At 39.0% G+C, this 15791-nt stretch overlaps 1 protein-coding gene across 2 annotated transcripts in view; it reads left to right on the forward strand.

Moving 5' to 3' along the window:
- Ctnnal1 (catenin alpha like 1) overlaps positions 1 to 15791 on the forward strand; it is a 57744-nt gene that overhangs the window by 10072 nt on the left and 31881 nt on the right. For both annotated transcript variants that reach the window (XM_047525231.1, XM_047525229.1), the window contains exons 2-6: positions 3326 to 3515; positions 9513 to 9700; positions 11671 to 11790; positions 14405 to 14494; positions 15516 to 15686. In XM_047525231.1, the coding sequence (XP_047381187.1) occupies positions 3326 to 3515; positions 9513 to 9700; positions 11671 to 11790; positions 14405 to 14494; positions 15516 to 15686 (759 nt within the window). The remainder of the gene's footprint in view (positions 1 to 3325; positions 3516 to 9512; positions 9701 to 11670; positions 11791 to 14404; positions 14495 to 15515; positions 15687 to 15791) is intronic.

The following is a 15791-nucleotide window of genomic DNA, read 5'->3' on the forward strand; positions in this document are numbered from 1 at the left end:
CAATTTCAAAGCTATTTTTACATTTTAGGTTTTGTTATAGCATTACTCCAGAATTTAGTATTAGTTATCCATCAACGTGGAACAAATTCCCCCAAATTTAGTGCCTCAAAACAACAATTATCTCATACTTTCTGTAGACCAAGAATTCTGGAGTGGCTTACCTGGTGGTTCTGAATTCAAGTCTACCATGAAATTGCTAAAAAGATGTTTAGCTGGGCCTGTAGTGGTCCAAAGGCTTGACTGGGGCTGGAGATCTGCTCTCAGTTTTGCTCATCTGGCTTTGGCAGGAGACCTCTGTTTTTTTCTGTCTGTTGTCCAAAGTCCTCACCTTGTGGGGCTCTCCATGGATTTGCTTGAGTGCCTCCTTGTTATGGCAGCTGTTTTTTTTTTTTTTCCCCCTACTCTAACTGATCCCAAAGAGTTGGCAAGTGAGATGGAAGTCAGGGTGTGTTCCATGACCTAGCCTCAGAAGTACTCCATTGCTTCCACTTTGGTCTATTCATTGAGCTGAACCCACATTCAAGGGGAGAGGAACAAGGCTCCACCTTTGGAAGGGAGAAGAATGAGAGAATTCATGAACACATTTTAATACCACTCCAGAGATCACACCACTTTCCTATTTAAAAGCCTTTCGGTAGCTTCCTGTGATACACAGAATCAAACCTGAACTCTTGGCTCCAGTTTCCAGCCTTCCATGGCTAGTTCCCACCCGTTCCATCTCTTGGACATTGGTTTTACACTTGCCTCCTTGTTCAGTGTGCTTTGACCACTTCTGGTCTGACTTCCTTGAACAAGACAGGCTCATTCCTGCCCCTGCCCCTGCCCCTGCCCCTGACCATTGCTGCTCCCTAGAATGCTATTTCCTGGTGTTCGCCAGCCTGGCTACTTGCTACTATTTAGATCTCTGCTTAAATATCTCTTTGTCATAGAAAGAAGATGAACCAATCTCAGGCAGCTACACAGATACTTTAAATCAAATGAGCCTATTTTAACATTTTGCATAGCATGTACCTTAAAGTTTTTTTGATGACCCATTTATTTTGTCTCCCCAGCTCCCCCATTAGAATGCCACCCCATGACAGCAAGGGCTTTTTCTTTTTTCTTCAATGTTATTTCATCATCGCCTAGAATTTTACTTGGCATATGGTAGTGTACAACAAATACATTCTGTGTGATTGAATTACTGGCATTTTATACTATAAACCTAATGGATTGTATGAATCTTACTCACCCATGCATCTTCAGGGTATTTAGTAGATATTAAAACTATGTTGGAAAACATTGTAGATGTGGAAATTTAGAGAGATTAAGGACATTTTGCTAGATCATTTTGATAATGGCAGAAATAAGATTCAAATCTAGGCCTTTCTCTTCTAAATTATTAATACCTTGACATATAAAGTGCATTGCACATACTAATTTCTCAAAGGATATGAGTGAATTCCTTTCTCTTCTCTTCATTCTCTATTGTAGTCTTTGTTGATATGCCATATAAATAATTTCAAAGTTAAATTCTACATACATTTACTAGTTGGGATCTGTTTCTTCATGTACCTTTCTTTTCTGTTTCCTTTTTTGGTGCTGAGGATTGAACTCAGGCCCTCATGCATGCTAGAAATATACTCAACCACTGAACGTCATCCCAAGTTCTCATACAATGTTCTTTAATAAATATTTTTATATGTCAGTATAGTTCAGATATTAATTTTCTGAATATTTTGAAAGATTTATATTTGTTGCAGTAAGCTGAGCTTGGCATCTTTTTTTTTTTTTTTTAATGTTGGGGCCCGGGAACAAGTGTTACAACCTTGGTATTTCATTGACTTTGAGACTGATGCAGCAAAATTTAGAGAGGTAGAAAATAGACTATGCTGGTCACTCTAAGTATTCAGTTAATTCTGTAACCACGAATGGCACATGTACTACTTCATACAACCTGTGGACGGAGGTCCCATGGAGTGGAACGCCGGGGAGGGTGCTCGCTCCACCCTCACAGCCGCTCAGGACGTGGCAGAGGAAAATGGACCTGAAGTACTTGGTGTTCTGTGAGTTATGGGAATGTAATGATCTATTCTCTCCTGCTTTTCTCCTAAGATTTTTCGAAAGATCTGAAGAGTTACTGGAACTGTGTGCCCCAGATAATTGCCCTTAGGTGCACTTGGGATTGTAATCAATGCAAGTATTGTCCTGAGGAATGATGCAAGATACTTTGCTGAATGTCCCTGGGTTGAAACAGCTAACATTATTGATTTAATCCATTGGGCTAGTCCAATATGCTAGGCTTGATTTTCTTGTTCCTTGTGATATAACTTAAAACAAAATGTTGAGATAAAGTTAAAGCTAGTTCAATTAGAGAATGCAAATTAAAACTACACTGAGATTTCATCTCACTCCAGTCAGAATGGCAGTTATCAAGAATACAAATAACAATTTAAGTGTTAGCAAGGATGTATATTCATACATTACTGTTGGGGTTGCAAATTGGTTTACACACTCTGGAAAGCAGTGTGAGATTCTTCAAAAAACTTGGAATGGAACCACCATTTGACCCAGTTATCCCACTCCTTCGTATATACCCAAAGGATTTAAAATCAGTGTACTATAGTAACACAGCCGCATCAATGTTTATAGCAGAATTCACAATAACTAAACTATGGAACCAACCTAGGTATCCTTTAACAGATGAATGGATAAAGAAAATGTGTTGTATATACACAATGGACTATTACTCAACCTTAAAGAAGAATGGAATTACAGCATTTGCCAGTAAATGGATTGAATGGGAGACTATTAGGCTTAGTGAAATAAGCCAATCACAGAAAACCAAAGGCCAAATGTTCTCTTCGATATGCAGATGCTAATACACAATGGGTGGGAGGTAGGGAAGAATAGAAGTACTTTGGATTAGACAGAATGGAATGAAAGGAAGGGAGGAGGGATGGGAATAGGAAAGACAGAATGAACTGGACATGGCTTTCCTATATTCATACATGAATACGTGACCAGTGTAACTCTATATCAAGGACAACCACAAGAATGGGAAGTTATGCTCCATTGTGTGTATAATGTGTCAAAATACATTCTACTGTCATGTATAACTAAAAGAACAAATAAGAAAGAAAAGCCTGGTCTTAAGCATAAACTTTTAACAACATACCTCTCACACAGAAATGATGAATGTTTGAGGAGGTGGACATACTTGTTACCCTGATTTGATCTGTGCATCTATGTCTTGAATTGTTCTGCTCTTTCTCATTTATAAATACAAATATTATGTCTCAATGAAAAAAAGAATTAAAGCCAGTTGCTTTTATCTTACTTTTAGATTACCACACTTATTAATCATAAAGATAACACCAAAAAGTCTGATAAAACTCTGCAAGCAATTCAGCGTGTAGGACAAGCCGTCAACCTGGCAGTTGGAAGATTTGTCAAAGTAGGTGAAGCAATAGCCAATGAAAACTGGGATTTGAAAGAAGAAATAAGTATTGCCTGTATTGAAGCCAAACAAGCAGGTATGTGGATATTGATTTTGAAGTCTATTTATACCAGTTTTATTGCTTTGGCTATGATGACTAACTGCTGTTTTATTTTGAGTAAAGGTGTGTATTGTGCTTGGGTCTTCTGATAATAAACATCGAGGGCACTGAAGGCCTGGCTTAGCTTCCAGGAATATTGAACTTCTTTTGGCTCAAGTTCTAAATCTGAAACACAGGACTCTTTCACTGGTCACGCTGGTGGCGAGCGATCCAAAGTGTGAGGCCTGGGCTTTGCCTTCGAGGACCATGGTAGCCTACCTCCCGCCATGTAGAAAATATTACATTAGTGGGTGCCCATGCTCTATGGCAGACATTTGTCATGACTTTAGGCCTTGCGTTGTTATAGTTCTCTATTGCTGGTGGCCCAGAAGCATTTCAGAACCCGAGGTGTTTTGAGAGCTACAAATAGTTTGGTTTTGTTGAATTATCATTTGTGTCTTCATTTTTCAAATATCTCCTGAGTGCTGGCAATAGACGGGGCGTTATTCTAGGCTATGGGGATATAGCCATGTACAAATCACTCAGAAGTCTATCCGCATGCAGCCTGTGTTCTAATGAGGGAGACAGGTCATGATAAATGAGTAAATACGTCTTCAAAGGGCAACTGGTGGTTCCTGTTTAGAGAGTGTATGTTAGGGGGTTTGATGGAGGAATTGGAGAAGTCAGTTAGAAGGCTGTTGCGGTGGTCCAGGTGATAGATATTGGTGATATAGGTCAGGTGATGATAGACTGGAGGTGGTACAAGGCAGTAGCATCTGACGATACTGTCAGGTGAAGCCGACAGGGCCTGCTGATGCTTGGATGGGGAATGTGACAGAGGAGGAGTTGTGCATACTGCAAGGTTCAGGGAATGAACAGCTGGATGAATGCTGGCGCCAGGTCCTGCGGTGAGCAACCCTGAGAGGGGAGCAAGTAGCTTTGGAAGGTCTTTAGGGGAAAAGAAGTGAGTGTAATAAGACTAAGTAAATATAGAGGGGACCATTCTTTTTTTTTTTTTTTTCTTGGGGGGTGGGAGGGTGCTGGGGATTGAACCCAAGGGCACTCAACCACTGAGCCACATCCCCAGCCCTTTTTATATTTTATTTATGGACAGGGTCTTGCTGAGTTGCTTAGGGCCTCACTAAATTTCTGAGGCTGGCTTTAAACTCTTGATCCTCCTGCCTCAGCCTCCTGATCTGCTGGGATTACAGGCGTGTACCATGATACCCGGTGAGGAGCAAGTTCTTACATGGTATGTGAATGATGTAATAGAGTCTTCTCTCAGTAATAGAGAGTCATTGAGGAATTTTGAGCCAGATGAAAGAGACTGTGTTAGAAATCTTTTAGATGGTGGAGGAGAAGAATACATGAGGACAGGTTGAGAGAGGTTGAGAATGAAAGCAGGGAGATTAAAATGGAAGCATTACAATGAAAACAGCCAGATGAAGACAGCGTAATAGGGTTGTAAAGAGCAGGAAGAGTACACAAATACTCATTAAGGTGGTTGGATTTCTAGAACAAGGTTATTGACTAAAGGAAAGGGGGAACTCTGGTTTGACTCTTGGACTTCTAGCCATTTGCTGGATTAGAGAGTAGGTTTTATGTGGGAAGCAGGAGAGAGACTTATTCTATTCATAATTTATATGTTTCCTACTATAAAAAAGGATTTGAAATAGCTTACAATAAAAATTCAATAAACCCGTGAAAGTGAGAGATGAAAACAAATGTACCAGAAACTTTGGCAAACATGATTATTTTAATTAAGTATGAAATTTATCTTGTACTTCCTGAAAGGCAAAACAAAAATGTGAGAAACAAAAGGTTATATAATTCTTATTGTTTGCTAAAAGGAAACAAACCAGCTTGTGAGAGGAGAGAGAGACTTGTTTCCTGGCACTAAATTATTATGTGGCACTTGTAAAAGCCATTCCTTAATAGAGGGGGCAATGCACGGAAAACGCAGAGTGGGGCCTTCTATTGAAAGGGTGTCCTGAGCCCTCGTTGGCTTCGTGGTGAGCCACTGTGTCAATGTAGGGCGAGCAAGAGGAGGACAGGAACTACTGACAAACACCCCCGGAGTGCAGTTCTCCACAGGTAAGCCCAGGCAGCTGCCTAAAGGGACTCTTTTGGAAGCCATCAGGTGTCATGGACTCCACACGTCATCTCTTCTTATTCAAGGTGCCCTTTCCTTTCATGGTCACTTTGTGCCTCGGGTACGCGAATGTGACTGGAACCTCCCTGTTGTTCTTAATGTGTATGAATTTAAGACTTCTATCACTGAAATGGTTCTGGCCTAGTTAGCACCTATGCACCATTTTCTCCTCTGGACAACTCGACATTCATCTGAGGGGAATAATACAAAGTCATGATAGAGAACTAGAGACTGATAGTCAGACTGCCCATGTGTCCGTCTCTCTTCCAAATGCCAGCAGAGAGACTTTGGGCAAGCTACTAACTTTTTTTAGATCTCAGTGTTCTCATCTGTAAAATGGGGCTATTAATGGGGAGGTGGTGTTACGCACCTACAATTGTGGCTACTTGGGAGTCTGAGTCAGGAGGATCGCAAGTTTGAGGACAGCCTTGACCATTTAACAAGATCCTGTTTCAAAATAATGAAATGAAAAAATAAAATAATAAAATAATAAAATTACATAAAATAATAAAATAAAGACCTAGGATATAGCTCAGTGGTAGAACACTTGCCTAGCATGCACAAGGACCCAGATTCAATCCCCAGTACTGAAAAAAAAAAAAATTAAAATGGTGCTATTATTGTTTGTAGAGTTATCTTTCTAAAGTGCATATATGCATTTGACACATAGTAACGCTCAACAAATATTAGTGTCATTATAATTATTTTTTATTCTTTCACTGTTGAACACTTACATTGATTTATAATTTATATGGAGGTTTATAATTTAAATGGGGCATCAATTAATATTCATGTTTGAGTGCCTTTGGATTTTCACTTCAAGACAAAATACTTGTTGCCTCTAGGAAATTAGAAATGACAACCATGAAGCTATAAGATAACTTTGTGCTTTTTTAGGGAACTAACTTCTGAATAGACTACTCTAAACGCTGAACAATGTTAAGGAAGCATTTGACTGTGTTGGGGAGTTTATCAAATATTACTATCTCATGTATTTACGAGTTTAACACCTAGGATTCAGTCATTTTAAACAAAAACAAGAGTTAAAATCATGCATATGTGCAAGCTTGTGTAAAACCTTTGGTGGTTGAGATTAACAGGAAAAGTTAACATTTTCCAGAGAAACAGAGGAAACATTTTTATTTTTTCAGCTATTGCTGATAGGATAGGAACTGATACTTCTCTTCCTGCCCCTTTCTGTGTGCATTTGGGTTTGGTTCTATTTTGTTTATTTTGCCATAAAACTTTTTAATAAAAACTTTGTATTACTATTATAGCAAATGAGCCCAAATGTAGAAGTATAAAGTTGCAAACATGTATCATCTCCCTCAGTTTCTTCTTCTGTTTTGGTACTGGAGACTGAACCCAGGGGTGCTCAACCACTGAACCACATCCCCAGCCCTTTTTCATATTTTATTTTGCAACAGGGTCTTGCTGAGTTGCTTGGGACCTCACTTAGTTACTGAGGCTGACTTTGAACTCACGATCCTCCCGCCTTGGCCTCCCAAGCTGCTGGGATTACAGGCGTGCACCACGGTGCCCGGCTCTCCCCCAGTTTCTGAGAGTCAGGAATCCAGGGGTGATTTCTGGTGGGATGGGAGTTCTGGGTTAGTGGTCTCATCAGGTTGCAGTCAGGTTGTCAGTTGGGCCTCAGTTACCTGAAGGCTTCACAGGACCGCAAGGCTGCTTCCAAGCTCCTCTTGGTCGTGGACTGGTTGCACCTGCCTTTTCTCACCATGCAGGTCTCTTTACGTGAGGGCTGCTTATGACATGACAACTGGCTTCCCTCAGAGATAAAACAAGATGATTGCCGCCGTTTTTTTAATAACCTAACATCAGCAGTGACCAGAACTTTTACCACACCAACCCTGCTTGACCCTGGGAGTACTGGTTGTGAGTACCAGTAGTCGAGGATCCTTGGGCGCCATCTTGGAGACTGGCCACCGCCGGCTTCGTCTCTTGTTAAAGCTTTGGCCATTGCCATTACAATGTCACATCCGTATCTGCTGACTAGTCCACATTGGTGGCTTATGTTTTGTGCATTCCTGTCATTTAAAACTCCTGTTTCCTGAAACTGAATTTATCATCTCCTTTCCTTGCCCTTCTGATTTCCTTTAAGTGACTAAGGGTCACAACTTTGAAGGCATTTTTCACTCCTCCTTTCCTTTTTATCACTAGCCAGGTACTAATTTTATATTTTCTTTTCTTAGTATCTCTTAAATCATCTTCTTTCTGTTTCTATCACTGTCATTCCAAAAGTCCTCATCCCCTCCCACCATGATTAAAATGGCAGTCTAGTGTTGAGTCTCTTGTTTCCAGTTCACTTTATGAGCTCCCACCAGACCTGTCTTTCTGAATACTGACTTTGTTTTATACCTGTGATTTGTCCATTAAAGTTCTAGTACTGTCACAAGATCCTTAGCCTATTGGTTGAGACATTATTGTGTGTATGGAGTAAAATTGACAGGAGAGTTTTTGTGAAAGTCAATCACTAGATACACAGGTTTATTTAGAACTTAAAAATCATCTTGAACACTGCAAGATGATAATTTATTATTTTAAATATCTTGTTAACTTTAACAGCAAGGAGTTTGGGAGTTTATTATAGGTTTTATCTTTAAGGAGAGCAAACACTTATGTTATTTTTTGATGAATATTGCTTTATAGAAATGAAATGGAGCTAGACATACTGGTTTATGATGGTCATTCCAGTGACTTGGGAGGCTAAGGCATGAGGATTAAGGCTGAGGTAGGAGATTGCAAGTTTGAGGCCATCTTGGGCAACAGACCCTGTCTCAGAAAGAAAAAACAAAGCAACAACAACAACAAAAAACCCAAACAAAATGAATGATGTGGGGGCTGTGGTGTAGCTTAGTGGTAGAACACCCTGGGCTCAATGCTCATATCACTAAATAAATAGAAACCAAACAATTTGATAAAACCAGTGAAGATAATTTTTCTTTTCTGGTATTGGGGATTGAGTCCAGGGTGCTGTACTACTGGTCTACATTCTTAGCCCTTTATTCAAGTCAGAGTCTCACTAAGTTGCTAAGATTGGCCTCAAACTTGGGATCCTCCTGCCTCAGCCTCCCCAAATTGTTATTTTGTTGTTAGGAGTATGCCACCTCACCTGGCCTATAAGACAATTTTTCTAGAGGGGTGGAAGTTTATCTCTTTGGTAGAGTGATGTGCACTGGGTACCAAAGGAAGTATGAACTCCACCTGCAAGCTTGAGTGAGGGTCAGCCCAGGGTATGAAGTCTCAGGGGGGAAGCCAGAGGGGAAGGCTTTTGCTTTGTTGGATCTCCCCACTTCAATTCCAGGCTGATGAGCAGACAGTCTTCACTTTTCATTGAAGATGTCACCCCAAAGCCTTGTCTTTCTGCTCTCCGTGGATAACCCTACAAACCTAAGCCGTGGGCCCTTCTCCTCCTGCCTCTGGACCCACTCCAGGCCAAGCCTCTGCTTACTATTCTGGATTTAGGTTCTTTGATTTTTGACTCCTACCACTTATTTTACTATCTTGCAGAGAAGGAGGCTTTTAGTTTGTGTCGTTTGCCACACCACTAGAAACGAAAATTCCATTTTTTAAATGGGGTAGAAGCAAAAATTTGTCAGTTGAGTTTGTCACAGTTCTGAAGAATGTGCTGTTATTTTGTTATTAGAAAACTTCATTTGATAATCCCTCCAGTCATCAAGGAGAAACCATTGCTTATTCTTTAACTAAGGATTCAGAGCCAACTTTTCCCCTATCATGCATGTTATATCCACGATCAGAAAAAAGTCTGAATTTTTACTTAAGTGACTTGTTCCCAGTTTAACTTCCTCCTCCTCATTTCTTAGGAGAAACAATTGCAGCGCTTACAGATGTAACCAACTTGAATCATCCAGAATCTGATGGCCAGATCATGATTTTTACAGACAAAACGGGAGTTATAAAGGCGGCACGATTACTTCTTTCTTCTGTAACAAAAGTGTTGCTGCTGGCAGACCGTGTAGTCATTAAACAGATAATAGCCTCAAGAAACAAGGTACTTGCTTTTCTGATGTTGCAATATTTTTGTTTAAACGTGTTTTTCTGGGTTAATTACAGAAAATTTGGCAATACAGGTCGATTATAATCATTAGTAGTACTAATTGTCTATAGTTTAAAAATAGTGTTTCTTCCGTCTGTGCCTATCATTTCTAGGTGATGTATGGACCAGGCCTAAACTTTTGAATGCAAATATTGTTTTTCTCTAAAAATCATTGTCTACTTGTTGAGGTTTATTGGCAAAATGTAGTAGTAACCTAGTTGGTAAAAATGCTGAATTCTTATTTTTTTTTTCTAAATCAGAAAGTAACAATTTATAAGCTAAGACAAAATTAAATCATCTGAGACTATAATTATCCACAGTTATATAATTCCTAAATATTCCACAATAATTACAAAACTCTTCCAGTCTAGAAATCTTATAGAGTCTTAGATGATGGTCATGCTTCTCGATCATCCAGAAACCTGGAGCATGTATGATAATTTCTTTCCCTGAATAATTCCCTAGGCAAGGAGGAGGTCAGCCAGCCAGGGAAGGGACTGTCCCAGTATGGTTTGAAGAACCACCTGATGAGTGTTGAGTAAATCAAAAAGTATAATTTTAAAGAGAAAAAGAAATTGGAGAGGTGGATCAGGCAGTGCTAGAGGAACAGAATCAATTTTCTTCTCTTTGAAAGATGGAGGCTCTGTTCAGTGTGGCAATCTGCCTTATCTCTGTTAGTTGCCTGTGCTTCCTGAGCTGCTAGGGCGGCTTAACATGACAAATATCCATCATATCCTCATTAAAAATAAGTAAACACAGGATATCTGTGTTTTCTTAACCTCTCTTGGTCAGACTAAAACTAAATCAGTGCTGTCATTTTAGAAAAAAGTATTCGAAAATATGTTTCACATCTATATACATTATTTCTTATGTCAAGAAAATGCATTATCTGTGGCTCTACTATAGATTCACACTTCTGTATTTATTCCTGTCTGAAGGTTCTAGACAATAAATTTATTTAACATAGATAATTCTTGATCGATCCAAACTGTTTTCCTGTTCATAAGTCCTAATCTTCCCTTTCTACTCCTCACTCTGCTGATGACCTTCCTTCCACTTTACTGAGATGATTGAGATTGGTCCAGTTCTGGTTCAGTGAACCATACAGCTTCTGTGTGTTGTCTTTTATCCTCACTACCTTCTTGGTTCTCAGATTTGATTACTGTATTGGTCCATTTTCTATCGCTCTAACAAAATATCTGAAACTTGGTACTTTATAAAGAAAAGAGATTTACTTAACTCACACAGTTTTGGAGCTAAAGTTACAAGATCTGCTAGTCCCATTTGTTCAGCCCTTGGTGAGAGCTTCCTGGAGGTTGATTACAATGGTGGAAGAATGTGCCAGAGAGATCATATGGCAAGACCGGAAGCCAGAGACCATGGGGGGGTTAGCTTTGTCTTCAAAACAACCCACTCTCAAGGCTTGTGAGGAATGAATTAATCCACCCCCAGGGCAACATCCCCAGGGACCTAACCTCCTTCTACTAAGCCCACCTCTTAAAGGTTCCACCACCTCTTACATTGGCACTCTGGAAACCATCCTTCCAGCACAGGAGCCTATGGGGACCACACTGAAACCATATTCAAGCTGTAGCAGCGACCATAGTCCATCCACCCCATTCTCACCTTCTCCATTGGCTACATAAATGATCTTTTCTTTGTAAGTCTAGTCATTTAGAAATTTTTTCCTTTTAACTTTTAAATAAGCCCAAATCTCATCCTCAAACCACATCATTCCCTAAAAGATTGTAACCTTTGAACCAGTTTCTGCTTCTCTGAGCATTTTCTTTCCTGTCTTCTTTTTTAGCTCCTCCTCCTCAACTTTCCTCTAGAAGTTAGAATTTCCCTTTTTTTCTTCACTCTCCTCAGCCTGGACATGTCTCTTTTATATCTATTATCTAATACTAAAATATTCTGTTTTGCAGGTTCTTGCAACTATGGAAAGACTAGAGAAAGTTAATAGCTTTCAAGAGTTTGTCCAGATATTCAGTCAGTTTGGAAATGAAATGGTGGAGTTTGCACATTTAACTGGAGACAGACAAAATGTATGTATTTACTACACTTCAAAATCTTCAGATAAAAGCATAATTTTTAGTTTGGATGGAAGCGTGGTCTTAGCAATCACTTGAGCTGGTTTCTTTGCTTATTAAATCTATAACCTTGGTCTTGAAAACCCCTCATAAATAAGTCAGGATATAGTTGACCAGTGTATCCTTATTGGACACAAGTGACAGTTAAATATATCCTCACTAGGAAAACTCATACTTGTCTGCAGTGCCCACCTTGAGAGCGTCTCTTTTATGAAGCTTTCCAGTGATGCCCCTACCAGGGCTCAGATAAACAAGCAGAGCCATCATTTGTTTCTTAGAGTATTTTCTTATGTATTCCTGTTTTTCTTAGCACATTAGGTTAATAGTAATAACCCATGCCATTGTTTATTTGCACTGGGCTCTGTTATGTGCTTGGTACTTAATGTACATGATCTCATTTAATTCTCCTTATGAGGTATGTGTCACTATTACTGTCTCACACATGAGGGAACTGAACCTGAGATGATAGTGCTTTCCCAGGGTCACTCTGCTGCCAGATGAACTCAGTTAAGTCTGATTCTAAAGCCCGTCATTTTCAAACTACAACACAATATTGGCTTTTCATGGATCTGTTCCCCAATTCAGATCATAATCACCTAAATTTAGGCACGTGGAAGCCCATATCACTTTCAGGATTGACTTTTCCTTGTTGGGGAATTTGTGCATCTGTCAGCGAATTCTTGAGATGCTTCTAGGAATAGCCACATAAGTTACTCCCTTAGTTTTGGATGTGAACTTTCCTGGTTGCTGCTTGAGTTGGGAGACGGGTAATGGCTTGGAAAGAGCAGCCTGGATAAGGTTAGTCTTTAATCAAGCTGTCTGTAGGCGCCTTATTATTTCATTTTCTACTCTGCCATCAATGTTTTTATGAAACAATTTTTTTCTTTTCCTTCTTTTTTTCTCTCTTCATCTTCTTCAATCTTCTTTTCCCCTATAAAATTATTAGTCTGTTATAATACTTATATATTATCTTACATTTTCTTGATGCAAACATGGTGTGATTTTTAGGTTTCAAAGCCACCTCCCTTCAGTTATGCTTTCTGCTGGATCCTCTTTGGCCTCTGGACATAAATGGAAAACTTTCACCATTATTTTGATTTATAGTTAAAAATTTGGTATGGAGAATATATATTTTTTCCCAAGTCTAGTAAGAATCTGGTCCATTGTTTTAAAAGTGTTATATGCTTTTGCTGAAAAAGTATCTGTTTTGAAAATTTAACTCCTCAGATGTGGAACCCCTGAAACTTACTAGCAGCCGTTTTGGCATCTTTGTGATTGGTGAGTGTTCTCTCTGGGTCACTTTCATGGAATATGCATCCAAGGTTCAAATGCTTTCTCCCTTAGTATAGTCAGGATATGCTGAAAACAGATATTGGTCAGATTCATTCATTCAATTCACTTAACAGGTATTTATTATCTGCTTATTCTGAAACAGGATTTAGTTTAGGTATTGGGGATACAACAGTAAATAAAAGAAATTTAAAAAAAAAAAACCTCTTCCCTCATGGAGCTTACATTTTATTTTTGTTTTTGTTACCAAAAAATTACTGTTTATTAAAGTTAATTATTTTTCCCCTATATTTTTTTATTGGTGCATTATAGTTGTACATAATGATGGGATTTGTTGTTACATATTCATACATGCACACAGTATAACAATAGAATTTGGCCAATATCACTCCCCGATATTTCTCCTTTCTCTTCCTTCCTCCTTCCCCTCACCCTTTTCCTCTATGGATCTCCCTTTGATTTTCATGAAATCTACTCCTGCAACTTTCTTTTCTCTTTTCCTCTCTAACTTCCATCTGTGAGAGAAAACATATAACCCTTGACCTTCTGAGTTTGGCTTATTTTGCTTAACCTTATTGCCTCAAGTTCCATTTTCCTGCAAATTATATAATTTTTCTTTTGACTGAATAAAACTCCATTGTGTATGTATGTATTTATACACACACACACACACACACACACCACCTTTTCTATATCCATTCATCTGTTGATGGACACCTAGGCTGGTTCCATAGTTTAACTATTGTGAATTGTGCTGATATAAACATGGGAATGCCTGTATTGCTATAGTAGGATGACTTTAATTCTTTAGGATAATTACCAAGGAGTGGTATAACTAGGTCACATGGTGGTTCCATGCCTGATCTTTCGAGGAACCTCCATAGTGATTTCCACAGTGGTTGTACCAATTTATAGTCCCACCAACAGTGTAAAAGTTATCCTTTTTATCCACATCCTCTCCAGTATTTATTATTATTTTTGGAGCTTACATTTTACTGGGGATGGGAAGAGATAGTGAACAAAAATTGACAGCCGGTAACTAAAACCTTGGAGAGTGGAACTGTGGATGGGGTAGGGGTGGGGACTGCTGTGTTTAGGTGGGGACACCAACAGTTCGTAAAACTTTGTCCTGGATTCTTCTTTTCTTTCTTTGTTTCCTTTTTTCTTTTCCCACCTAACATTGTTACTGAATTTTTGAGTAATGTTGAGTAAATGACTTTTCAGAAATTGGACTGTTTTTATGATCTTGGATGGTTCAGTGCTTTAATTTCATTTTTAGGATTTGAAAGATGAAAAGAAAAAGGCAAAAATGGCAGCAGCAAGGGCAGTTCTAGAAAAGTGTACAATGATGCTTCTCACAGCTTCAAAGGTAAGAAGGTTTTTGTTTTCCTCTGTTAAAACTTATAATCAGTAAAAAAACCATTAAGTATATCTGATTTATCTATTTCACTCTCTCATAAAGATTAAAGTGGTGACTTAGAAACTAGGCCTGGAAGCGTCAAATCTCAGTTATTTGCAAGAACACTAACTTCTGCTCCAGCTCCTAATAGTAGTTAATCTGCGAGTGAGCAGTGACCCAGCAGCTGGGCAGAGAGGTGAGCAGGTGCTGTGAGTCAGAGCTTGCTCCCTGCAGGGTTGCTGTCTGCTGTGGAGCCAGCACACGTGCTGCTGGGCAAGTTAGGATTGGTTAAGTAACAGTGCAGCATGAATCAGCCCTTAGTTTGTTTATTCTGTAAATTCATACCTCTAATTCCTTTATCTCCTTTTTACAAAATTAACAATCAGGAGATTGTATTTCCAAATAGCAGTTGGCCCGCAATTTGGTGCAATTCAAGAATGAACTAGTAGGCGTCTCATTACAGTTTGTCTAGCACCCCTCTCTGATGAGAGTAGTTACTCTGTGCTGGAATCAGCCAGGCCACAAAAACAGAGACCTCACGGAGCCCCTCCAGAAAGCTCTGTGCATATTTAGGCCCGTGAGCAGTTTTTCAAAATATATCATTTTTTAAAAGCCCAAGTTGTAGCTCCAGTCATAGATCATCTTGTTTTTTTTTTTTTTTTTCTTCATTCTTTTTTAGTTCTTGCATGTGTAAGGCAACATTTTAAATAGTTTTAATCATAGGGAAGAAATAGTTTTATTTCCCCCAAAAAACCTTAGGCGAGCTTATCGTTGAAGTGTACAGATACAGTTTTGCACTCTGCGTTTTTCACTTAACCTTGCTATCGCTTTTTGCTCATCCTGCTTCCACCCTAGTGAGGAGAGGCAGCTGGGGGAGCCAGGGACCCAGGAGACTTGGGTAAAGAACCATTTTTATTAGCATGACATGTTCTCTGTAAGATTTTGTGTGTTACGAATGGGTCACATATTAAAATCTTCTATTGTTTTGAAGACGTGTCTCAGGCATCCCAACTGCGAATCAGCTCATAAAAACAAAGAAGGAGTGTTTGACCGAATGAAAGTGGCATTGGATAAGGTTGTTGAAATTGTGACTGACTGTAAACCAAATGGAGAGTCTGATATTTCATCTATCAGTATTTTTACTGGAATTAAAGAATTCAAGGTCAGAATAAAGAAATTATATTTTGATTTTTCCTTTCATTTGAATGGAGCATTGTTATGTATAGTGCCATATTTTTGTGTAAAAATTCACAGTGATGATTCACAA

This window comes from Sciurus carolinensis, chromosome 14, assembly GCF_902686445.1.
Source record: "Sciurus carolinensis chromosome 14, mSciCar1.2, whole genome shotgun sequence".
Taxonomy (NCBI): Eukaryota; Metazoa; Chordata; class Mammalia; order Rodentia; family Sciuridae; genus Sciurus; species Sciurus carolinensis.